Here is a 24,434-nt window from a genome sequence, read left to right on the forward strand (position 1 = left end):
CTCCCCCACACCCAAACCCCTCCCCCACTCCCAAAGGATCTCTTTAAAATGTACATCGAATTATGTCACTTTTTCTCTGATAAAAAAAGTAGCTCTACACCTGTAATCCTAGCACTGTGAGAGGCCAAGTCGGGAGGATTGCTCGAGCTCAGGAGTTCGAGACCAGCCTGAGCATGAGCGAGACACTGCCCCCAGCCCCAAGTCTCTACAAAAAAATAGAAAAATTAGCCAGGTGTGGTGGTGCACACCTGCAGTCTCAGCTACTTGGGAGGCCGAGATGGATCATTTGAGCCCAGGAGTTTGAGGTTGCAGTGAGCTATGCTGATGCCACTGCACTCTAGCCAGGGTGACAGGGCAGGGAAACTCTATGTCCAAAAAAAACAACAAAAAAAATACTCTTAGGGCTTTTTTTTTTTAAGAGTCCAGAGTCAGTCTCTATCATATCATTGTATTGTACTCTCTCTCCCCAGCACTTACTGTCTGTCCATTTAGGTCCTGTCTAGGCAGGGCTCTCCTGCTGGAGCCTCAGCACCGAGGGCCCGCCCAGCCCCGCCGTGCCCGGAGCTAGTGCAGTGCCTGGATCTGACATTCCTATTGAATCAGTGAGCGCTTTATCTTCCCCACTCCTGGCATTTATCATCTTCCAGAGGAAAAGAGTTTTAAAACAAAAGTTGAGAATAAAGAAAAATAGGAGTTTCTCAAAAAACTTTCAAAGCAGCTTAGGAAAGGGGTTTTGGAAAAGGTACCATCTAGAGAAAGAGTGATGTGTAGGATCACTTCTCACATCTCCAGGAGGAGAGGAGGGTGCAGGAAGAATTCCCACACGTTCCCAGAGAGAACATTTCCAGCGGCTCCTACTGTAGTCATCTTTATTTAGTGCAGGAGGATTCAGACTCGGTGGTAGCTCGTGTTTCCAGCGCCACCCGCCGGGTGAGGAAGGGGCTGGGCCCTGCCCCTCTTCTCCAGGATCCTCCAGCCCCCCAGCTGGCTTTCCCTCTAGCCCTCTGCTGCTCTGCTGCTCAGCGTTGTCGTGGGACTGGAGCTGGAGAGTTCTGGTTGTCTCCTTCACAAACAGCTTCCTCTTTGGAAATGGCCTCACTCAGGCCCTGCAGGTCGTCAAGCAGGACAGAGAGGGACCCTGGGGAGGAAGACAGCACAGGACGGGCACCAGACAAGAGAGGGCTCTTGCGGTTACTGTGCAGAGGGAACAGGGCTGGCGCAAGATATGAGGGTTAGGGGGGAGGTTCTTTGGTCCAAGGTGGGTGTGAATAAAAGAGGCTAAGAGCCTCCAAGGGTCACAGAGAACAAGGCTCACGCATGCAAGAGTGCCTGAAGGAGAGATTCCTGAAGGGCCCCCATCTGTACCTTTGTGCTCAGCCTGTTACCTTTTATGGATTCCCTGGTGGGCTGTGCTGCTGCTGGAGGCACAGGCGCTGAAGCCGGAGGCCTGGGGCCGGATCCCACAGCCTTCTCCTCACGCAGCAGGGAAGGAAGGACTGCCAGCAGTCGCTGCTGCTTGTAATGGGAGAGGAGACCCTCCTGCTGCAAGGTGGCCTGGGAAGGAGAGGTTAAATGCTACCTAGCCCCGGCAGGGCCTCCCTGTCCTCCTTCCACACTTCTACCCCCAGCCAGCCCAACCTGGGCCCTGGTCTCTACTGCCCCCCTACCAGCATGAGGTTCTTGTCCCTCTCCAGCTCCTGCATGCGCCGGGTCAGTCGCTGCGCCTCCTCCTTCCGAGCCTCCTCTTGCAGACGCCTGAGCTCCTGGTTCCGCTCCTTTTCCCGGGTGGCTTTGCGCTGGATCTGGCGCAGGGAGACCACTACAGAGAAACCGGGGCACAGAGCGGACAAGTGTGAGTCAGCCCAGAGGCAGCCAGGCCCTCTGCAGCAAGGGGGCAGGGAGCCTGCACCAGCAGCTCTGCGGACCTCCCGTCTCTTCCGTGCCATGAGAGGGCTGGGCTGCTGCTCTAGGGCCCTGGGAATCTGTGAACCCAAAGTGCCTTCCCCATCCCCAAACCACCCCAGAGATCCCTAGGGGAAATCTGAATATGGACTGGATACTAGATTTTGTGCAACCAGTGTTCATTTTCTTGAAGTATGACAATGGCATCACAGCTCTATAGGAGACTTTCCTATTTGTGGGAGATGCCGCTGAGCAACCACGTCTGCAACTGACTTCAAATGGTTCCAAAAGCTATGTAAATGTGCACAGGGATAAGGGATCAAGTGTGGCAAGTGTTACCTGCTGTGCTGAGTTAGAGAAGACATATGAATATTCATTACGTGATTTTTTTTTTTGAGACAGATTCTCACTCTGTCACCTTGGGTGGAGTACAGTGGTGTCATCATAGCTCACAGCAACCTCAAACTCCTGGGCTCAAGCGATCCAACTGCCTCAGCCTCCCAGAGTGCTAGGATTCCAGGCATGAGCCACCGCGCCCGGCCCATTACATGATTCTTTTAACTTGTCTAGGTGTTCGAAATTTCTGCTGGGGAGGGTAATTGCTGGCGTTAGACGTCTGGAAGCTGGTGGCCTCCGTGGAGGGGTAGTGACTGGGGTGGGTCGGGGGGCTCTGGAGTGTGCTGGCTACACGGCTCTCCAAGTGAGAATTCATCTGCGCTATTCCTCGATATCTTCACTACTTGCATACTTCAGTAAAAAGCTTTTAAAAAGTTTGAGGGGGAAACAACAAGCTACTTGTCAGCACTTCCGTCTTCCCGGAAGGCACGTCTGCCCTGGCAACTCTCACCGGCCTTCGCGTGCTCCCTGCGAGCCTCGTTCAGTCTCCCCTCTGTGTCCGACAGCTGCTCCCGCAGCCGAGTTTCCACTTCAGCCACCTTCTCTTGCAGAGCTGGGGTGAAGGTACAGACGGGGAGGTCAGGAGGAGCCTCGGTTCACGGTTCCCACCCCTCCCGCCACGGGAAGCCCCCCTTTGCCCCACACCTTGCCCATAGAGCTCCTGCTGCTGGGTCAGCTCCTGCCGGAGGCTGGCAGCCTCCTCCGTGCTCTCCCGCTGTCCCCGGCGAGCCGTTTCCAGCTGCAGCCCCACGCTGGCCAGGGACTCCTGGGTCTGCTGCAGCTCCTGCTCCAGCTGCTGGGCCACCTTGCTCAGCTGCTGCCGCTCCGCCTCCCCTGGGAGGGGTGGCACTGGCTCAGGCCTCTCCACGCACCCTAGACCCCAGGCCTTCCCTCCTCTCCATCCCGCCAGACTCCAGGAGCAGGTGTACCTTGCTCCCGGGCCCGGCCCACCTCCTGCTGGATAAGGTGGGCACTCAGCTGCAGTTCTGCATCCAGGCGGTTCCTTTCCTCCCGCAGCTGCTGCAACTCAACGCTCAGGTCTGTGACTGGTGGGGGTGGGCGTGGGGGACAGCTGGGACAGGGGAGAGAAGCAGAGTCAGGGGAGAGCACCCAGCTGACTGACCCCTAATCCTCCATCCCCCCTCAGTCCTCATGGTTTTGGGTCCCAGCAGCCAACACCCTAGGCTCCCACCCCCACCCCCACATACCACCCTATCCACCTCGAAGTGCCCAAAGTGCCCACACTTCACCTCTCCTGGCGCAGCTGAGCAAGGGCGAGCTTTCGAGCCATCAGGCCTGGGAAGGAAAAGGCAGACAGCAACAGAGACGAGTTTGCAAGGGTGAAGGGGACACGGGGGAAAGGGGGAAGAGATGCAAGGACTGCTGAGACAAGGACGGTAGATGGACGTGGGATCAGAGCGAGCGGGGCCAGGAAGAGGGTCAGATGCTGGCGGGGTGGGGGCAGGCTGCCCTACCCACCCTGAATGGTGTGGACCTTGCGGACGGCATAGCTGAGTCGGTTGCTGAGGCTGGGGAGCCGGGCTGCAGCCTGTTCCATCTTAGCCACGGTGCTTTGGACCCAGATCTGAGAGCTGAAGAGGGCACAGGACACTGACCCGCCACCCTCCCCCCATCTCCAAAGGACTTGCTGTGCCTTGTACAGACAACCCCTCTATCCTGTACTGTCACACAAGCAAGGAATTTTCTAAGGGGCCCTTGCCCCAAGAATGCATTAAATAACTGTGTACTTTTCCAAGCAACCTGTGAACCTTATCTGGCATAACCTGTGTTTTGTTCACTAGTGCATCAAAGTTATCCTGTCCAACAAGCACAGGAGCACAGATTCTCCGGTACAATGAGGGCAGGTCCGTGTGCTTTATCAGCTGGCTGTGCCAGAAGCAGGACCAACACGACTCACGAAGACTGAGAAGCTCAAACAGGCCCAGGGAGGAGGCCAAGGGAGTGTCTAGGGGCACAGCTGGGACTTCCTCAGGGGAGTCCAGGGCTGTACCGACGGAAAAGCAAGTGAGGACAGAGGCTGGCAGTTGGAACCCCAGCAACACAGCAAAGATCACTTTGACCTGGAAACTGTTTTAGTAGGTGCTTCCAACACCTACTGTGGCCACTTTCTGATAAGTCTCCAAGTCACCAGGGATTATCTAACAAACCTGGCATCAACCCGAGTTTGGACTGTTTTAAGTCTGGAGGACTTCTGGCAAAGACTCGCTGGCAAGAAGCATTTCTGTGGTCTCCTAGGACCAAAGTAAAACCCTGTCCACAACATATCTCTGTTCTCCTGCAGGTACGAGGCACGTGCAATGGACCGAATCTGGGAGGTGGGGCACCACGACTAGTCTAATTCCATGTGTGTTAGAAATTTTTCATAATTTTTAGCAGCTCAGTGTTTCCAAGGTACCAATCCAAGAGAAGGAAGTAGTGGGCAAAGACTCATCCTGCATTATAATTTTGCTAAACCAACAATTGTTATCTGACCCATCAAGAAAAGCCTCATGGTATCCATAAACATTACAGGACACGAACTAGAGGCCAGCCACCGTGCTGAGAGCTCTACACGGACAACCTGCCTCGGGCACCTCAGCGTCCAAGGCCGGGGCGAGGTCATCACCAGCACAAAGAAACTGACCTTTCCTTAGAGGTCTTTCTAGAGGTCACATAACATTTGTCAGTGATGACACAACTGGGAAGCTGGTATGAGAGGCACAGGCTGGCAATTGATTTAGACGCAAACTGACATTTTGGATGGAATATCTAGTAAGCAAGTAAGCATATAACTTCAAATAAATAGACTAAATTTTTTTCCAAGTAAACGGGGCATGCCTGTAAATTTTGAGAGAAAAAGAAAGGAAGATCAAGTATCCACAGCCCCATCCTTGAGCAATTCTGAAGGTGAAGACTCTCCCAGGTGCTCAATTTAGCTCAAGCTGTTACTAGACCACACTGTGGGAGGAAGCACGGCCTCACCTCCAGCCCAACATGCAGCGGGAATTCCTAACAAGCGACCACAGCGCAAATGTAGCGGGACAGGCTGGTCTTGAACTCTGGGGCTCAAGTGATCCTCCTGCCTCAGCCTCCGAAAGTGCCGGGATTACAGGTGTGAGCCACCATGCCTGGCCACTCCTAATTCTTTAACTCCAAGGTGCCCAGGAAACCGGGAAGGCAGAAATACTACTTCCCTCACCCCTGCACCCCAGATACCTGCTGACAGCACCGGCCACAAGCCTTAGCTGCTCCTCAGCCACAGCTGTCTGCTGCTGCCAGCGGTGCCTGGCCTCCTGAGCACGGCTCAGCTCCACCTGCAGGGCCTGGGGAGGATGTGGTGAAAGACAGGGTCCCTCCCTGGGGACCAGCCGTCCTCCCTGAGTCCCTGCCTGGCTCAGACACCGACCTTGGCACCTATCCGCTCCACCTCCACCTCCGTAGCTTTGTCCTGCAGGGAGCGCTGCAGGATGGCCTGCTCCTGGCTCTGGGCTGTCACTTGTTCCTGGAGCTCTGCCATCTGGGGGAGGAGAGGGAGCTGGGTAGGGCTCTCCAGAGCTGAAAGCTGAGGGGACACTGGGAGTGACAGGGCAGGTGCAGAGGTCTCTGCAAGAATGCCACGCAGGGAGACAGAAGCTTAGGTTCCTGAGAATGGAGTCTGGATCCAGTGTTCCTTCCAGAAGCACTTTCCCCGTACCCACACCTTGAGGAACCTCCCCCTGACCCACCCACAGGACCCAGCAGCTCAGACCAGGCCGCCCACACTCAGATGCTGTCACCTCCTCACAGAGGCTGTCCCCAACCATCCTGAGGGTGACCCACCCTCAGTCTCTGTCACAATTTTTCTTTATATAATCATTTGGCATTCTGTTTACTTGCTGCTTCCGCGTCTCAGCTCTAGAATACAAACTGCATGAGAGCAGGGACTTGTCTGTTTGTTCATGGCTGCGTGTGCACCATGTGGTAACCACTCAACAGTATTTGCTGAACGGTACCATCCGTATGGAAGGAGCAAGGAGCTGGGGGAATGTAGGGGAAAAGAGAGTGCAGCGACCTGTCCCTTCAGCTGCTTAACAGAGTCCCTGTGCTCCAGCTCCTGGGCCTTGAGCTGCACCATGAGGGCAAACACCTTCTCCCGCCAGCGCTTCAGCAGGGACTGGCACTTCCTGGTAAACTCGGGCTTCGGGGAATCTGAAGGTTGAACCTGAGGGTGGAGGAAGGGGAGGAAAGCGTGGGTTCCTGGGGAAGTAGAGGAAGGAGGCGGCATCTTTGTTTCTTCTCTGTCTTGCCCGAGCGAAGGAGAAACAGCAAGAAGAGTTCAGACGGGTTCTGGGGCACACTGACCTCTCCTGCCCACAGGGAGGGAGGCTAGGGACAGCAGGTGTGGGGTGCAGCGGAGAGGGAGGGGGTCTGGGGGAGGGCCCTACCCTCCTGGTCAGCTCCTCCTCCTGCAGGGCCAGGATGTGCGTGAGGCTCTGCACCCGCACCTGCAGCAGCTCGGCAGTGGCGTGCAGGCCGTCCCGGTCCTCCTGCAAGTGCTGCGGGCGGGGGGAGAGCAGCCCCTCTGTAGGGCCTCAGGCCTGGCCCAGGCACTGCCTTCCCTCGTGGGGACTGTGCTCCACACTCCCCTGCAGGGCCACCCCATCCCACAACCTGACCCTGAGCCACACATCCCACTCCTGGCCCCCACGAAGATGCACCCTGCACTCTCACCTGCACGGTCTCCAGAAGCTCCTGTCGCTCTGGTTCCCATGCCTGGCTGCGGACCTCGGGAGGAACTTGTTCTCCCACATATTTTCTTAGATTCTCAACCAGGGTCACCTGTGCCTCCAAGTCTTCTTGGGTCTTGCTAGGGTTGGGGTGGGGACAGGGCAGCTATTGGTGGGGTACACTGGAGACCCACCACACCCCCAACTTCTGGACCACCCCCTTTGGTGTCTATCCCCAGCCACCCACCTTAGATGCTTCCGCAGCTGCTCGGCCTCCCCCTGGGCCACGGCCAGCTCCTTGGCTTCCCCTGCCTGCCTGGCTTCTAGATCACTCAGAGACGTCTCCAAGCCCTTGGCCTTGTTGGTCAAACTGGAAAGAGCCTCCTGGTGAGCCTGTGTCAAGGAGGACAGCTGTGGAGAGGGGAGAGGGCTCAGCAGGGCCAGCCCCCACACGGGCCTTCCAACCTCCCCTATCCCCCGCCCTGGCCTTGTCCCTTCACTCCGGAATGACCCTACCAATCACCCAGTACATGGCAAACAGAGATAGTCCCTGACACCTCACTCTCCCCAGTCACCCCCCAACCCATCAGCAGTTCCCATCAGTCCTCCCCCAAAACATATCTTCACCTCTCTCTGTCTCTCCATCTCCACTGCCACCAGCCTAAGGTAAGCCACACTCCTCTCCTGCCTGGACAACAGCAACCATCTCCTAACTAGTCTTCAAAAACCTTCAGTGGCTTCCCGCAGCTTTCAGAACAAGACCTGGACATCTCCCCGCGCCAGGGGGCCAGGTGACCGGGCCTCTGCGCACTGCCGGAGCTCACCCTCCATGGCTCTCCCACTGCTCCCCGGCTCCAACCACAGGGACTCGACCAAGAACCAGATGCCTCCTCCTGGCTCCCCAGACCCTGAACGACGGCCCCTCCTCAGGGAGGCCTCACTGGGCCTTCTAATTCCCCACACTGTGCCCTACTTCTGTTGACGTCCCTCCGGGCACGTAGCATCGGACAGCATCTTGCCTACATGTGCATTCACCATCCCTCACGCCCCGTTGGGAATAAAGCTCTAGGAAGGGAGGAATCTTCTTTTGCTCACCGCACCTCAGATGGTCACAAGGGTATCAGAGTCACCAAGAGTCAGGGGACAGATGGGGAAGGAGGGCAAAGTGGCCACCCTGCCTCCCAGTCTGCCCCTCCTTAGCCCTGTCTCCACACAGCAGTAAAGTGATTTGGGGGCAGATATAAATCACAGAACTGGTCTTTTTAGTCACCAAATCCAAACCTGATCACATGATTTCCCTACTTAAGCCTTTCCGTGGTTGCTCAGTGCTCCTAAGGGGAAGTGTCAAGTTCTAACCTAGCCAGAGGCCTGGCACCCTGAGTCCCGAGCTCGGCAGCACACGGCGCCCCTCATGCCTGCGCTGCGGCCCCCCGGCCTCCCATCCCTCGCCTCCCCCTGCCGCCCTGCTGAGCATCCACCAGCTCCCAGCGCCGCCCGAGCGCCTCTTCGCCAGCCAGCGCCTATCCAGCACAGATGCCAGCTGCCTATCTCGAAGCTTCGTTCATGAATCTGAAAGTCATTTATATCTTTCTCTGAATTGTCCCTTGTCCATTTTCTGATTGGATTGCTGGTCTTGCCCTTACCAATTTCTAGGCACATATTACATACTAGGGTTGTTAGCCTTTTCCTGTGATACGAGCTATAAATATTCTTCTCTAGTTTATCACGTGTTAACTTTTTTTTGTCATTCCTAATGTTAATTTTACAAAGTCAATGTATCTTTTTTTTTTATGGCTTCTGGACTTTGACTCACAGGTACAAAGGCCTTCCCCACTCAAGGATATAAAGGAATTCACCCACGTTTCCTTCCAGTACCTTTATGGTTTCATTCCTTGACATGTTAATTGGTTAGGGTGGCCTTCCCTAAACCCCAGACTAAGTTTGGATTCCCTTGTCCTTCTTCTTCAAGGCACTTCTCCCAATTGCAATTAATTAATTATGATTAAATTAAATGTGGACGTGTGTCCTCTACGAAGCTGTCAGCTCCATCCATGAGGGCAGGGACTCAGGCTAATTTGGTCACTGAGTTTCAGAGATGGCAAAGAGTAAGCACTGAGTTTGTGGACTGAATACTCTCCCTTCTCCTGTCCCCCATGGCACCCCACAATGCCCCCAGGTGAGCTGGGTACCTGGAGTAAAGCAGGGAGGCACACCACCTCCTACTGGGAGGGGAAAGAGGGCTTCAAGTGGTGGGAAGTCGCCTGAGTCCTGGGAAAAACGTGCAATCTGAATAAGATCAAAACACCCAAGTTCTCCTCCTTTCCAGGCACTTACGTTTTTCTCCTTGCTCCACTGCTCACAGGGGTCTCTTCTGCGGTACCTGCTCCTTGCTGGGAAGCTACTGCCCAGCTCTCCCTGTTACAACTCTGAGTCCCTCCTGCCCCACATTCACCTGCTCTTGGTGCAGCCTCTGAACCTCCTCCAGCTCCCGCTTGTTCCCTTCTTCCAGGTTCTTCCTGACGACCTCGGCACCAGCCAAGGCAGCACGCAGGCCCTCGGCCTCTGCTCGGCCAGCCTTCTCTGCCCGTGCCAGAGCCTCCAGTTCCATGGCCTGGGCCTCCAGCCTCATCTTCTGCTGCAGCGAGGTCTCCCGCAGGGCCCGGACCTCCTCCTCCAGCCGCCGCAGCTCTTGCAGCTGCCGAGAGATCAGCTCAGCCTGCTGGCTCAAGGCCTGTGACCCCTCCAGCTCCAGGGATCTTCAAAGACAGATTGGCACACGTGAGACTTGTCTCCAATGCCCAGGGCATAAATGGAGACAGAAGCAAAAGGGGACCCCTCCGTTCCCATGTGGGGAGGTGGGGGGATGAAGCTGGAGCATAGAGAACTCTGTATTTACATCATCATCACCATTCATCCACACCCTACACACACTAGGTCCAGTGCCTGGGCTCACAGGATTAAAGCCTAGCTGAGATCATGGAACCTGATCTCTCTAGAGAGCTATATACATGCAGAAGCATTAAACATCAAATGTACACATCATTAGGCCACATATTCTAAGTGGAAATGTTGGAAGAACACCCAGAGGCATCTGAATCCTGATTCAAGGGCATGAGCTTCCAGTATCAGGATGGCGAGGCCAGGTGCCAGTTAAAGGCATTTGTTGAGGGTTAGGTATACTTTATGAGGAGTCTGAGAGAACGGTACATCAATAAATAACACAGTGCTGACCTTTGGAGAACACTCTACCCGTGTCATGTAAAGTTTAATTCTGCTTAGAACAAGGCCGGAGAGACAGCTTTCCCTCTGAGACCCAGTACCAACCAATTGTTTTTCAAAGTAGCTAGGGAAATGAAGTGACCCGCCAAAGTCCCCTAGCTGGCAGCCAAACTAGAAATAGAGTCTCTATATCCCGACACCCAGCCTAGTATTCCCCCTTTTTCATCATGCTGTTCCTCTTTGATGTAATCCTGTTCTGGAGCGAAATGGCAGAATGACATTCCAGTACAATTGGGAAAAGACACACAGGAAACAACAAAAATACAACTTTTTACAGACAACACACTGACAGCCAGCATGGCCAGCGCCCATGGCACATCCTCTGTAAAGGCTGTCTTCAGCTGCTCCGTCAGAATGAACCCACACCAACACAGTACTGCGTCTCTGCTGCTAGTTAGTACGTCTTCATTTTGCCTTCTACTACGCTTTGTGATTGGCTGCTGGTCAATCTATTTCCTCCCTTTGGATATTAAATTCCTTAATTAATAAGTTTTGGCCGGGCGCGGTGGCTCACGCCTGTAATCCTAGCACTCTGGGAGGCCGAGGCGGGTGGATCGCTCGAGGTCAGGAGTTCGAGACCAGCCTCAGCAAGAGCGAGACCCTGTCTCTACTAAAAATAGAAAGAAATGATCTGGCCAACTAAAAACATATATATAGAAAAAATTAGCCGGGCATGGTGGTGCATGCCTGTAGTCCCAGCTACTCGGGAGGCTGAGGCAGTAGGATGGCTTGAGCCCAGGAGTTTGAGGTTGCTGTGAGCTAGGCTGATGCCACGGCAGTCTAGCCCGGGCAACAGAGCAAGACTCTGTCTCAATAAATAAATAAATAAGTTTTAAGTTGGGACTTGTCTTATTATCATCCCCATCTCTAGCACCTAGCACACTGCCTTATTATTTATGCATCATAGGTACCAATAATTGCTTATGTAGAAATGAGTAAGTTAGGGAACCAAGGGCTGAAATAGGGTAAGAAATCTATTTCAGTGAAGAAAGGTCACTAGCCAGCAAGTCTGAGAAAACGGTGATGACTGATCCCTACCTGCCTCTCCACCCTGGCTCCTGCCTATCACCAGAAAAAACATCCCGTTCCCTCGTGGTCACTTGAGGTCTCTGGGTGTCCCGCCGCCTCTCTGAAATATCTTGATGGGCTGGGGGCTGGACCAGGGGAATGTCTGAGACCCAGGAGGGAGCAGTTCTTGGCAGAGTTGAAAGGGGCCGAGCTTGGAAGTGGGAGGGGGGAATCAGCCCCATGGAACCTGAGGAATCAAAAGCAAAGAACGTCAGTTTCCCAGACAGTGGCAATCACCAGTCCCCTTGCCTGGTCCCACTGACCTGAAGGTGGAAACATCTCGACATTTTTTGAAGGCTCTAGATTCTGTCTCCAGCCATCTATGTTCCCCTGGACAACAGGAGAAACAAGGATACTCCAATTCAATTTTCAGGCCACCTTCCTAAAAGAAAGCCCCTATAATAACAAAGTTATAATCCATAAATTACAGACAGGTCCACCTGACTCTCAGCTCGTCTTTCGTAAAAGAAGTAGGAGATTCCCCAAGATTGCTAGCTTGTCCCAGTCCAGCTCCTAATAGAACCCAGGCAATAACTATGAAGTAGACAGAGTTTACTGAGAGACAGGCTGAGGGGGAGCTCTTAGGCTTTACTCATACTTTTAGGATTCTGGGCAGTACCTTTACCCTCCTCCTTAAGGTTCTATAGTCCCTGCTGCTCCTGGCTAGAGGTGAGAAAGGAGGTAGGGGCCCCGAGCCCAGTCTCCGGAGTTCTCTCCACGGCCCAGCAAGCCCTGGGGGAAGCCCATCCCGACACCACCAGGCCATGACTCCTGGGTCCTTCCCTATTAAAGTGCTGGCCCAAGGCCTGGACCCAGATGAATGTGGCCACATGTGGGGCTAGATCTCGGGCAGAAAAGCCAGCTTCCTGACATCTCATCCAAATCTTTTTTGCAGCTTTCCTCTCAGTTTCTCTCTAGTATCCCCTCGGCTTCCATTCCTGTTGCCCACCTCCTCTTTCTAGAGTCCTAAAGCATATTTGGGCTCTTCAAGATCTTCCTCCCACCCGAATTCATCTATTTTTTTACCCAGATCTGGGATTCCTAACCCGTCCCTTCCTACATCCTAATCTGCTTTGTTCTTGAAGGAATTATTCTGGGCCCTCACCCTCATCTCTCAACCCAACGGCCTGCGCTCGCCCCCCTGCACCCTAGCCGGCTCCCCGCTCCCCCGTCTCCTCTCCCACGGATACCCTGGGTCTTCACCCTGCTGGCCCTGAGCTCTAAGGCTGTTCTGACCTCATCTGTCCCTTTACCCGGCCCCTGTCCCTCTCTTCCCTACGGATCCCTTGAACCCCCCCGAACCCCCTCTCAGCCCCTTCCCGCCCCCAACCGACTCCTGCCGAACGCCTCCTACCCAGCGCAAGAGCCCTCCGCGCCGGGGCCACGCCCCCACACCTCGCTCCGGGCCCGGCCTCCGCCCCGACCGCGCCTGCGCACGGCGGGCAGGCTGGCGTGCCGCTCTAAAGCCCCAGTTCGCCCGGGAAGGAGGAACAAAGGTGCACGCAGGCGCAGTGGCGTCTACAGCCGGGTCCAATTAATGGGTCCTGGCGTCTCCGCGCCTTAGCTGCTCCTCCCCACTCCGGGAACCCGGGAAAACTTGTGAACTAATCAGAAAAAGCAGAAGGCGGGAGATTGGCGGCCCTCCCGGCGCGCTGCCCAATGGCGCGGAGGAAAACACAGGAGCTGGCCAATCAGGAACGGGACGGGGGCGGGCTCGCTCGGCGCGCAGTTGGGACCCGGAAATTCCGAAGGAGGGGTCGGCGCTGCCCGCGCGCCGAGGCCGCGCCCCTCCTGGCCCCGGCTTCTTGGCTGTCAAACAGCTGTGGGAGCGCCGGCTCCGGCGGAGGAGCCCGAGAGGTCCGGGAGCGGCCGCACGGCCTGGTACCGCCTGAAGAAGAGACCACTCGGAGACTGCACCGCGCGGGTAGATCCGAAACTGGCCTGGGGCTGGGAGGGAAAAGGCCGGGTCTGCCTTCCCTGATCGCGGGGGGCTCCTTCCTCTGTTTTTATCCCACCCTGAGAGGCCAGGAAGCAGGGGTTTAGGTCCGCTCTGTTGGAGTTCATAAGGACTCGTTTGTACTGCCTTTTGGAGCATGACAGTGGATTCATTTCCCTCAGGGGTTCAAACTAACTAGTTATGGGTGAAGGATTGGCCAGAAGAGGGGGCGCAGGCGAGCAGGAGGGGTGCATTATTTGCGTAAGCAAGTTTGACAGGAAGAAGCTGCTCTTCTCCAACTTACACAGAGGTGGTACGTTCTTACTGTACGTTGTATGTTTGCATAACAGGACCCCCCCACACCCCTCCAATTTTTATTTCCTCAGAAGCTGCTTAATGTGTCGTTGTCTTGCACAGATCGGAGGTTTCCCGAACATTTTGCGGCCTGAGGATCCAGTTCTGCTGAGATGCTATAGGACGTGTTCCTGTTTTTGCACTGCATCAAGACCTTCCTGGAATTTTTCAGTTGCAAGTTAACAACCAATTTTGCATTGAGCGCCTGTGCTGCTTGCACTCTGAATTTGCACTGCTCGGGTAGTGTGGTCAAAATTGAAATTGCACACAGCACAAGTTTGCATCAGACTGAAAAGAGAACATAAGCCAACGATGCATGGCCCAAGAGTGGGAAAGGTGATAGATGCCTGAAGTGGAAGAGGTGGTGCAGAGGGGGCACCGCCCATGCTGCCCTGCTTCCAGCTGCTGCGCATAGGGGGCGGCAGAGGCGGTGATCTCTACACCTTCCACCCCCCCACTGGCACTGGCTGCACCTATCGCTTGGGCCACAGGGCTGACCTGTGTGATGTGGCCCTGCGGCCCCAGCAGGAGCCTGGCTTCATCTCTGGGGTCCACGCCGAGCTGCATGCTGAGCCCCGGGGTGATGACTGGAGGGTCAGCCTGGAGGACCACAGCAGCCAAGGTGAGCAGCGAGCAGCGCAGTTTTGCCCCTGGGCAGTCAAAAGTTCCTGGCTGGAATGAGTACGGGGCTCCACAAGGACCTTGCCACCTGCTTCCTAAACTCCCCATAAGGTTAGATGATAGATGGTCACGGTCTAGACCTCCATCTTCCCACCGGAAGGGTGCAGTTCAGTTCTCTGCAGGACTGATCCTTGTTGGTCCTGTTTAGCTCATACAGGGCCTGGGGCATCATCAGAGAAATGTCACAGTGGGGATGTTCTGGAGCCATTGGGGGCCAAGTTCAGACTTGATTCAGTTTCCAGCTTTGCTGAGGCACTCTGTTCCTGGGTTAGGACAGTTATATGTTGAATTATGTTTTAATGATCTGGGCATGTGTCTTTCTCCCTGACTTGGGGTAGTCAGTCAGCCTCAGAAGGCCTGGATTCACATTTGAGTTCTGCCACTGGCCCCTGGCAAAGCTTCTTGGTAGAGTCAGCTTTGGGGGTGTGTGATTAGACTATAGTAGCCAACATTCATTTAGTGCTTACTATTATAAGCCAGGCACTGTTTTAAGTGCATTGAATGTAGGTGTCACTAATATCATCCTCATTTTACAGTCAAGGAAAATGAGGCACAAAGAGGATAAGAAATTTGTCCAGGATCACATAGCTGGTAAGGTTGTAGAGCTAGGGTTTGAACCATTCTGAACTGTTCTGAGTTGGAGTTGGACAAGAGTGCGCATGACTGAGGATTGGACCTCAGGAGAGTCAGGGAGGTGTCCTTTGTAGGAAAGCATAGGAAAAATAAACTTGTCCCCAGTGGCCCATACGCTTATTACCTGGTATCTATTACCTGATGAGGGGCTCAGAATGTGAGGGAGAATTTGATGAGGATGTCATGTTCTTCCCCATGTTCCCCAGAAATCAAAGAGTCAGATTTCTCCACTCCTGACTCAGGACATTTCTGTTTTTGTCCTTTTCTGTATCTGGTGCCCCACCATCAACAGGGACTTTGGTCAATAATGTCCGACTCCCAAGAGGTCACAGGCTGGAGTTGAGTGATGGGGATCTCCTGACCTTTGGCCCTGAAGAGCCCCCAGGAACCAGCCCCTCGGAGTTCTACTTCATGTTCCAGCAAGTCCGAGTCAAACCTCAAGACTTTGCTGCCATTACCATCCCACGGTCTAGGGGAGAAGCTGGGGCGGGTTTCCGGCCCATGCTGCCCTCCCAGGGGGCTCCACAGCGGCCTCTCAGCACCCTCTCCCCTGCCCCCAAGGCCACACTGATCCTCAACTCCATCGGCAGCCTCAGCAAGCTCCAGCCTCAGCCCCTCACCTTCTCCCGGAGTGGGGGTGGGCCAAAGAGCCTCTCTGTTCCCACTCCACCTGGGGAAGTGGGGGCCACCTCTTCTGCCCCTCCCCCACGAAATCGGAGGAAATCTGTTCACCGAGTGTTGGCAGAACTGGATGATGAGAGTGAGGCTCCTGAGAGCCACCCACCAGTCCTTATGGAGCCCAGGAAGAAACTCCGTGTAGAGAAAGCCCCGCTGACACCCAGTGGGTAAGGGAGAGCCCTCACTAGTCAGCCTTCTCTATCTCACTGCCCTTCGATTCCTTTTATTTCCCCAGGCTGGGAGCAGGACCCTCTGCTTGAGGTTTGGGTGTGGGAGGTGGTCAGAGGCAGAATAGATGCTAGAATGGCAAGACCTGGGTTAGCTCTGACAGGAGTAGAAATATGTAGATAGGAGGAAATGAGTTAGGTGGGGTGGGGGCAGATCAGCAGAGGTTCCTACCTTTTACATTCCTATGGCTTTAACCCATCTTCTGGTGCCTCAGGATGGGGAACTTGCAGGCTCACACTACAGGTTTTCAGTGACTAATTTCACACCCAAAGGGAGAATCATACCCCTAGACCAAGGAGCCAACTGAGGACTAGTTCCTAGGCCCACCCTACATGTTTTTAAGGACAGATTCGAAGCTCACATTAGTCCAGTGAGTCGATCTAGGTTCCTCCTATGGCTATCCAGGGGAAAGGTCTAGGCCTTCTACAGGTTCCCAGTGACCCTGATGTTTGTGTCACTTCTTTCAGAAATCGACGTGGCCGTCCTCGGAAGCACCCAGTGAGCACCCCCATGACTCCCCCTGCAGGTGGGGGCGGGGAGCCCTGCGCAGCTCCTTGTTGTTGCCTGCCCCAAGAAGAGACGGTGGCCTGGGTTCAGTGTGATGGTTGTGACGTCTGGTTCCATGTGGCCTGTGTTGGCTGCAGCATCCAGGCTGCCAGGGAGGCTGACTTCCGATGCCCAGGGTGCTGCACGGGCATCCAGACCTAACGTCTTGCACCAAGGCCCCAGAGGACACAGCTCCATTCTGTGGGTGGACAGTGGAGTGCAAACGGACCTCACAAACGCTCCCGCTTCTTCCCTTCCCTCCCCAGGAGGGAATGACTACAGGGAATAAGGGTGGATTGCTTTAGATACGGATTGCTGTGGATACATAGCCAAGGTGACAGAAGATGGTTTCTTGCCAAAGAAATTGCTGCCTCCAGGAAGTTGCCAGTGAGCTGCAAGTGCCCACTGTTATGGGCTGTAAGGCCTTGTTGCCATGGGCACAGTATCTGTGGTCAGAGCACGCACCAATTGCAGAAGCCATACCTGCAGCTGATGTAAGAGGGAGTTCTTAATGTGCTTGAATGGCACTGCCGAAGGCCTTCTGGGAAGACCTAGGGCCTGACCTAAAACAGCTTTGCACTGTGGCCAGTCCTCCACTGACCATATCATAGTGACCTGCTTTTCAGAACCTTGCCTCGATTTCCAAGTAAAGAACAAGCAGCTTCATTCACTCCTGAGTATTTACGACTCTTGTGGGTCTGATATTCCTTGCTTCCCAGTTCTTGGGAGAATGCCATTTGGCGACGTGTGGAGCACTAATTCAGAATCTCTGGAGAAGTCCTTTGTTCCTTCTCCCCTCCCACTGCCTCACTTGATCAGACCAAACAAAAAATAATCTCTGGGGAAGGGGAGGAGAGATGAGTAGAGAAATATAAATCTACTCACTGGAAAAAGTATAAATATATGGGGACGAGCTGGGGGTAAGAGGCAGGAAAAAATAAGATTTCTAGTTTAAGGGAAGACAGATCCACTGCCATTAACATAAGGTAACTGGGATTTGGTCAAGTTCACAGGGATTTTACAACTTTTAGGGGCTTCACCAGTACCGTCAGGGAAAGAGAAAACCCGTGTCTACTAGCTCCAACAGTTGCTGGCCTGGTCCATGCAGAACCCAGGTATGGTACACGTGATTTTCTGTGAGCCTTACGCCAAGCCCATATTGTCAAAGCACCATCATCTCTATAGTTCTTATTTGGAAAGCCTTATCTTGACCTGGTCTATCCCCTCCTACCTTGATTTACCAAACTAAGTTTTTTCCACATCAAGGAAACAGCTCCCAAGCAAAGGCCCCTAATGAGCTAGTGGCAGAAACAGGAATAAAATCTGCGTATCTGGTGAGTCACGTAGGGACACGGTATGCCAAAACCTTCAGTGGAAGCCAAATGGACCCTGGTATCCAGAAAGCACAAAGTGGAGTTTCTGATTGGGGTGATAGCCAACAGAAATAGTATCTGAAGACTTGATTTCTTAGTATAAAGCCACTGAGGGCTTCCAGAGTACAGTGGGGAAAGAAGCAGCTCTTAAGGGGGTCACGGGGTACATGGTGACTATCTGTGGGCAGGAGTGTGGTGTTCAGACCCCTGTCACAGGCTCCCAAGAACTAGCCTGTAAGGGCCCTCTAGAAAGAAACCTGTTCTAATCCCAGCTCTCCCTCTGACATTGTGGGACCTCAAGCAGTTTAAATGGCACCTTGGTTTCAGGGTCACTTAGGCGTGAGAGCAGTTAGGTGTCACTGGATATCCCCATCCCCACCCCTCAATAACTAAAGCAGGATAAACCAAGACAAAATTATCTATCTACTGTGTCCCAGGCTTCTTTATTTAAGAAAAAAGTGATGAGTGATGTGGGGATTAAAATCAAGAGCATCATTGAACTTCACCTTCCTTCCAGCCAGCTCCCCCAAAACTCCCTGCCCCCACCCTTTGTGTTCCCAATTCCTTCCTTTGTGATTGAAGAACTTAATCCCAAAAGCCCTGGTACAAACTCCAGGTTCTCCTTCCCGAGCTCCTCCCCTTTCCTGGCCCCCCATTCCTAGAAGGGCAGGCACCTCAGTTTGAATGCATGGGAGAGCCCAGAGTGGTGACAGAGACAGACGGAAAGGCTTCCCCCTCAGGGAAAGGGACCGAGGAGTACAGGGTGGCAAAGTGAGGGCTCCCATAGCCTGGGGTACCGAAATGAGGCCCTGGGGCCAGAGGAAAGGACACTGGTGCCCCTGAGAAAGGGGACCCAGCAGCCTCGAACTCCTCCCGTTGTGAATAGTCACCGCTAGATCGCTTGCCCTTCTGGCGCCGGTTACAGAACCACACTCGGACCACCTGCGATGGACGACACGAAGGAGAGAGGCATTAGACCATAAGCTCTGAGACGTGGGTCTGGCTCTGCTTGGTCATTTTGCCCACAGCCAATAGCCCTAGAGTGGTTGGAGGAGGAGCCAGAGCTAGGGAAAGGGAGGAGGAGAGGGAGCACAGCAGGAGATGGGCACTCACGTCCTTCTCCAGCCCAAGCTGCTGGGCGATGTGGCTGATCTGCTGCAGGGTGGGTCTCGGGCACTGCAGGAACAAGTTCTCCAGGTTGCCTCTCACTCGGTTCTCGATACTCGTTCTCTTTCGCTTTCGGGCCTGCACTAGGGTCTCTGCTTTGCATATCTGAGCAGGTGAGGAACGGGAGACAAGGGCAGGCTTTGGACCTGCTGAACAACAGCACCATGGGGCCAGTGACTAGATGCGTCACCAGGGCCAGGTGGTATGAGAAAGGAGGGTCCTCGAAGGGTGGCTCTGGGCCCTTCCCAGCAGAACTGAGGAACTGCACTCCATCCCATGGAGAACTACTGCCCCAAGAGGGAGAGCTACAAGGCAGGGAAGGAAGCAATGGAAACGGGCCGAGACAGCACAGGCCCCAGTGCATCCCTCCACCCTCACCTCCTGAAGATTTTCATTGTTGTCAGCTTCCTCCACCCACTTCTGCAGCAGGGGCCGCAGCTTACACATGTTCTTGAAACTGAGCTGCAGAGCCTCAAAACGGCAGATGGTGGTTTGGCTGAACACCTTCCCTGGGGGAGGCCAGTTGAAAGAGAAGCAACGTGAGGTGGCACGCAGGGCCCTTAGGACTCCAAGACCCAGGCCTCCCACCTCCTCCTGTGCTTACGAGATCCCACTCTGGGTCCTACCTCACCCCAGCGGGAGCTCAAGGCCCAACTGTCTCCTCCCCTCCCTTTTTGTGGGTGAGGGTGCAGCCTGCCCCTGAAACGCCCCGACTCCCTTGGTGGGAAGGAAAGGCCCAAGTTCAGGACTGTTCCTCCCAGGGGAGATGTGGTCCCCGTGGGTCAGAATGTGCTGGGGGACCCACCAAAGAGAACCCCCAGGGTGAGCCCCACGTCGGCCTGGGTATACCCCAGGGTGATCCTCTTCTGCTTCAGGACCTTGGCAAACTGCTCGAGTTCTTTCTGCAGAGCTTTGACGTCTGGGGACTGCATTTAAAAAGGCAAAAGACTTGTAACAACATAAACACACCATTTATCCACCTCCTTTTTCCACTGGGGGTCCAAGAACCTGACTGTGGCCTCAAGGAATGGTCTGTGGGACTATCTCTGCCTCCCAAGCTGCCCACCTCACATCTGGAAATAACCTGTCTGCACCCACTCACCGTTCCCTGACTAGTGCACATGACAAGGGGCTGCCCTTCCCCTAGAAACTGGTACATCCAGCAGATGCAGAGCACCTCAAACGCATGGAAAGGTAGGCCCCGGCCTCAGTGAAAACACCTGTCAGGTTATGCCGGTTAGGTTAGAAGGTCCCACCTGGCTAGCTCATTTAATACTTACAAAACTCTTTTTGACTCAAGTATCACCCCCAGTTTGAGACTACAGAAATAAAGAGCACCATGTCTCTCTGATGCCAAATTCAATACGCTCTCCCCAGCTTGCTTTGAGGGTCCACAAACTGTGGCATGGCATGCACATGCACAAGCACAGTACAAAAAGTAGCAAGTGTCATAAGAGGAGTGAATAAAATAATTTGTATATACTTGGTGCTTGATTCTTTTTAAAAAAAAAATCTGATTATCCCTTGTTTTTACCACAGTTTTTTGCACTATAGCAGTGTTCTCAGTGATTTTAAATTCAACACATGTATTGGACACCTTCTATAAGCCAGCGGCGACAAAGTGGGCAAAAGCCCTGGCATCAGCATGGCCGAAGTGCTACGGAAAAAGCAAGCAGGCTACACAGGAGTAGGGTAAAGGCAGGAAGGAAACTGTGGAGGAGGGTGACAGCTTTAAATAGGACAGAAGGTGATATTTGAGCAAGAGACCAGAGCTCAGGGGCAAGGCCAGCGTGGCTGCACAGGGCGGTGGCCTGGTAGTGCTCAGGGAGCCCAGCAGACCCTGTGGGGGCCACAGTGACTTTGGTTCAGTCAGGGTGGAGTGCGGAGCCACTGGAGGGTTTGTGGAGTGAAATGATCTGACTCTCGCCCTTTAAAACACGACTGTAGCCGACGTGTTGGCCACAGACTGTAAGGAGGCGGCAAGGGTGTATCTCACAAGGCTACTGCAGCAATGCCGGCAGAGATGCTGGGGGCTGGGGCTGGGGGTAGGACTGGCTTGGTTCAGGATGTTTCCTAAGGACAGGATGTGGGACGTGAAAGGAACGGAGGACGACTGGGTTTGGCCTTGCACAACTGGGTGTCGAGTGGAGTTCAGGGAGCCATCCACAGGAGACAGCAAATGTGGCAGTCACCTCACATCTAAATGGTATTTAAGCCTTAAGGGTGGAAGAGAGGAAGGAAGGGTGGAGAGAGCAGAGGATGAAGGACTGAGCCCTGGGGCACAACAATGAAGCAGCCAAGGGGACAGAGGAACAGCAGCTTTTGAGAATAAACAAGGCCTTTTTGTAGTGCTGGAAGCCTTAGGGGAAGCGTTTCAATGGTGATCCCGGTGATCAATCGCATCCAATTCAAACAGGCTAATATTCATTCCCAACTTCTGCTCAGCCGATGACTTGAACCTATAAGTACCTTCAGCTGTCTTCCTGGATTTTCCAAAACCTATTTTGCGGATTTGGAATAAGGTAAACCCCAGTTCAAATCTTTGCTTCACCATTTAGCAGCTAAGACCCGTGAAATAGGCTAATAACACCTCCCCCTAGGAGAGTTTGTGACGGTTAATGAGATAATGATGTATAAACTGACCACACAGCCAAGCACTTAGGAAGTGGGCCCCAATTGGCAGCCATTATTATTCAAGGCTCAGCAGTCACCTCCTGGGAAGAGTCTGGGGCTACTCGGTTGCCTGAAACCGCTCACACCTTCTGTGCGGTCTCAGGGCTTAGTACTTGATCTCTAATTGCTTGCACTTGTCGCTTGGGAGGACTGGAAGACCCACGTTTAACAGTCCCGGCAGGGCTGGAGCCTTCAATCCCTCGGCAGCCCCACACTAGGGAATGGCCGGGAGTAACCTCCCACCATTTCTTCTCCTTGCATACAGCTTATGGAACTGAGGCTGAAGCTGATCAAAATCGGCCCTTCCCGCTCTCCACAGGGGGTGCTCGCCGGCCTGGGGCAGAAGCCCAGGGAAGGCCGGCCCTAAACTTGACTGGAGGTAAACCCGGCTCCCCACGTGCACACACAGCCCCAACAGGAGCTCCCATCAGAAAGCAGTCACACCCTAGACCTTCAGGAACAATAACCCCGGGATAAGTACTGTTTCTACCCTCAGGCCATGCTTAACCCTAGGCCAAGATCCTGGGTCTGATAGGATCAGGTTTTCAGGAAGGGCTAAGGGTGGGAGAAGGGGCTCAAACAAACCCCACACTGGGCCCAGTGTGGGCTGATAGTGAGTGACCTGGCCCTGGGCAGCCCTAGGAAGTGAGGGACCTCCTTGACAAGGGCCATCCTGGGCCAGCCTCCAGCTCCCCCAGGCCACCCTGCCCTCACCTGTCGGGTTCTCACCTTGGCCCTGCTGCCCAGGACGGCCTGCAGTCGCCACACACCCCTCTGCCCAGGTGGCTCCCCTGCCTTCTCCCCTCGGGGTTCCAAGCCGGGCAGCTGCAGGTGACCACTCCCCTCTCTTGCTGCCCTGCCAACCGGGCCCCTCCCCTCCCTGTGCCCTCTTGGCTCACTCACCTCCTCAGGGTTTGGCTCCTGCTTCTCCTTCAGCTTCGCGGCACCCGGTGGGGCAGGGCAGGGCTCGGGGGAGGCCCCCTCGGAGCTGCTCTCCACTCCGGCTGCGGCCTTGCCCTCGGGCTGAGGGGTCTCCAGGCCGCCTTGGGGCACCAGCCCAGCTCCAACCTGAGGTGCACAGTACGCCATCCCGCCACACAGCTCGTACGGTGGGGGGCACGGGGGGATCCCCCACACCTCGGAGCCTGGCCCAACCCCCGGCCCGATTCCTGGCCCTCCGGGAGGGCCCTGAAAGCTTAGCCAGGTGCGAGGGTCAACCCAACCCGGCTCCGGTCCTCCTGGCCCATCGCCTCCACCGCCTGGCGGGGACGAGAAGGCAAAATCCGAAGCCAGGTGTCCCGCCATGGGGTAGGAAGGCGCCCCAAGCCGGGGGCCTGGTGAAATGAGGGCTCGCCCAGGGACTGCTCAACACCTCTCTCCCTCCCCAATCCCACCCACTAGCCTTGACCTCTGGCCCCGCCCCCTGGATGGGTGGAGGAGAGGGCGGTGGGGGTGGGAGAAACTGAGGCGAAGGGTATTCACCTAATGGTGGCAGTGGTGGCAGTGGAAGGGGAAAGCTGGGAGACCCAACGGGGCGCCCCTCCGGGACCTCGGTGCAGGGCCCCACAGGGACTTCGCTTTCACCTCCCAACAGGCTGCAGCCCTCCCTCATGCTCCGCAAGCCTCGGAGCTGCCTGGGCCTCTCAGACATCGTGTGCTTCAGGACTCTGGGCACTTGAGACCTGTGCACTGTCCCCTCTCTGGGGCCCAACCACCCTCCCAGCTCCTCAAACGTTTACCTAACGTGTCTGTGCCAGGTACTTTTGTGGCCACCCCTCAATTCACGAACAGCCATAAGCACACTGGCCAGCTGGCCCGTGTGGCTCCCATCGGGAAACCCGGGCAGGCCCACCCGGACCCTGACCAGACCCGGCCCCCTGCAGCCTCGCATGCCCAGCACGCATCTGCCCAGCCTGCCAGGTGCCCCCATCTCCAGGGTAGACTGCCAGACCAGGCCTCCATGCCACACCCCGTCTTTCGATCGGACTCTGGGAACTTGTCTAACAGACCCAGGGAATGACCCCCACTTCCCCTTCAAGGGACCAGGCTCTGGACTGACAGGGCTGAGTCTCCCAACTTTTGTCCAGATGGAGGGATCTGACACCCCCTCACGCCACCGCCCATTCCAGGACCTGCTCATCTGGCTCCTAGCCACCCCCTGCTCTGAAACCCACACATCTACCACCAGAGCGGCCCTATTCTCCTCCCCCACTGCCCCAGCCCAGGCCTCCAGCCCTACGCCCTGGGTGGGGAAACCAAGGGGTGGGGGGTGTGTAGAAAAAAAATATCTGAATTCAGGTTCAAAGAGGTCTGGGAGGGACTGGGGGAAGGGGGCAGGACAATGGCCTTGGCTGGGCAATCCGGGTCCCCAGAGGGGGCAGCTCTAACCCTAAACAAGTGCTCAACCCTTGAATGGGCCTGGATGGCTCCCCTGGGGACAGCTTCCTGCCCCCCAACCCCCCAGACCCAATCCCCTCACAGAATCCTCCTCAGAGAGGCTAAAAGAAGCTCTAGCTACTCCTTCTCCCCACCCCCTCAAAGATTGAGCCTCAGACAAGCACCAAGGGCCCCTGCGGGGACCTAGGTATCCTGCCCCCCTTCCTCTGGGGACTCAGGCGTCCTGCCTCACCACCCACCCCTCCCCCAGCCCCCCAGCCCCAGGGATGCGCTTTGTCCAGGGGGCTGGCTGGCGCAAAGATGGTGAGGAGGTAGAGAGCGATTTGGGGAGGAGGTGTCAGAAGGCTGCCCTAAGCTCCCCCTCGGGGTGTTTCTCAGGGCCCAGCCTGAGTGTCCTGAGGGCTCAGGCTGCTGGCC

General features: G+C 55.1%; 3 protein-coding genes across 8 annotated transcripts; 1 reads left to right on the plus strand and 2 right to left on the minus strand.

Moving 5' to 3' along the window:
* Positions 1–852: 852 nt before the first annotated feature.
* CCHCR1 (coiled-coil alpha-helical rod protein 1) lies at positions 853–12,807 on the minus strand. 5 transcript variants are annotated; one of them, XM_045541610.1, is made up of 18 exons: positions 12,706–12,807; positions 11,615–11,681; positions 11,322–11,538; positions 9,457–9,760; positions 7,252–7,415; positions 7,009–7,144; positions 6,723–6,833; positions 6,350–6,499; positions 5,705–5,815; positions 5,515–5,621; positions 3,778–3,890; positions 3,549–3,594; positions 3,228–3,370; positions 2,944–3,132; positions 2,750–2,851; positions 1,668–1,819; positions 1,386–1,554; positions 853–1,138 (listed from the first exon to the last, which is right to left on the minus strand). In XM_045541610.1, the coding sequence occupies exons 2-18, from the start codon at positions 11,628–11,630 to the stop codon at positions 1,020–1,022; spliced, it is 2,349 nt and encodes a 782-aa protein (XP_045397566.1). In that variant the 5' UTR covers positions 11,631–11,681; positions 12,706–12,807; the 3' UTR covers positions 853–1,019. The 5 variants fall into 5 exon arrangements, with proteins under 5 accessions (XP_045397566.1, XP_045397565.1, XP_045397563.1 ...); XM_045541609.1 differs by having other exon boundaries at positions 11,615–11,747; positions 12,706–12,771; XM_045541607.1 differs by lacking the exon at positions 12,706–12,807 and adding an exon at positions 11,971–12,590.
* A 288-nt stretch (positions 12,808–13,095) lies between these two features.
* On the plus strand, positions 13,096–16,698 carry TCF19 (transcription factor 19). Its single transcript, XM_045541614.1, has 4 exons — positions 13,096–13,275; positions 13,705–14,263; positions 15,248–15,800; positions 16,329–16,698. The coding sequence occupies exons 2-4, from the start codon at positions 14,026–14,028 to the stop codon at positions 16,567–16,569; spliced, it is 1,032 nt and encodes a 343-aa protein (XP_045397570.1). The 5' UTR covers positions 13,096–13,275; positions 13,705–14,025; the 3' UTR covers positions 16,570–16,698.
* Positions 16,699–18,204: 1,506 nt separating this feature from the next.
* On the minus strand, positions 18,205–22,996 carry POU5F1 (POU class 5 homeobox 1). Of its 2 annotated transcripts, none has more exons than XM_045541612.1 (5): positions 22,524–22,996; positions 19,753–19,873; positions 19,326–19,456; positions 18,894–19,052; positions 18,205–18,722 (listed from the first exon to the last, which is right to left on the minus strand). In XM_045541612.1, exons 1-5 carry the CDS (start codon positions 22,923–22,925, stop codon positions 18,456–18,458), a joined length of 1,080 nt encoding a protein of 359 aa, XP_045397568.1. In that variant the 5' UTR covers positions 22,926–22,996; the 3' UTR covers positions 18,205–18,455. The 2 variants fall into 2 exon arrangements, with proteins under 2 accessions (XP_045397568.1, XP_045397569.1); XM_045541613.1 differs by lacking the exon at positions 22,524–22,996 and adding an exon at positions 22,350–22,421.
* Positions 22,997–24,434: the final 1,438 nt, after the last annotated feature.

This window comes from Lemur catta, chromosome 2, assembly GCF_020740605.2.
Source record: "Lemur catta isolate mLemCat1 chromosome 2, mLemCat1.pri, whole genome shotgun sequence".
Lineage (NCBI taxonomy): Eukaryota > Metazoa > Chordata > Mammalia > Primates > Lemuridae > Lemur > Lemur catta.

Bases quoted from the DNA above. Each gene is read 5' to 3' on its own strand.
- CCHCR1 (XM_045541607.1), bottom strand. From the start codon at position 12,183: ATGTGGCCACATTCATCTGGGTCCAGGCCTTGGGCCAGCACTTTAATA. The intron at 9,761-11,321 runs GTAGGGATCAGT...CTGTCTTTGAAG, and splicing joins GAGCCAGGGTGGAGAGGCAG to ATCCCTGGAGCTGGAGGGGT. The intron at 5,622-5,704 runs GTCGGTGTCTGA...CATCCTCCCCAG, and splicing joins TGGAGCGGATAGGTGCCAAG to GCCCTGCAGGTGGAGCTGAG.
- TCF19 (XM_045541614.1), top strand. From the start codon at position 14,026: ATGCTGCCCTGCTTCCAGCTGCTGCGCATAGGGGGCGGCAGAGGCGGT. The intron at 14,264-15,247 runs GTGAGCAGCGAG...CACCATCAACAG, and splicing joins GGAGGACCACAGCAGCCAAG to GGACTTTGGTCAATAATGTC. The intron at 15,801-16,328 runs GTAAGGGAGAGC...CACTTCTTTCAG, and splicing joins GCCCCGCTGACACCCAGTGG to AAATCGACGTGGCCGTCCTC.
- POU5F1 (XM_045541612.1), bottom strand. From the start codon at position 22,925: ATGGCGGGACACCTGGCTTCGGATTTTGCCTTCTCGTCCCCGCCAGGC. The intron at 19,457-19,752 runs GTGGGTCCCCCA...GGCCTCCCCCAG, and splicing joins CACCCTGGGGGTTCTCTTTG to GGAAGGTGTTCAGCCAAACC. The intron at 19,053-19,325 runs GTGAGGGTGGAG...TCACCTGCTCAG, and splicing joins ACAATGAAAATCTTCAGGAG to ATATGCAAAGCAGAGACCCT.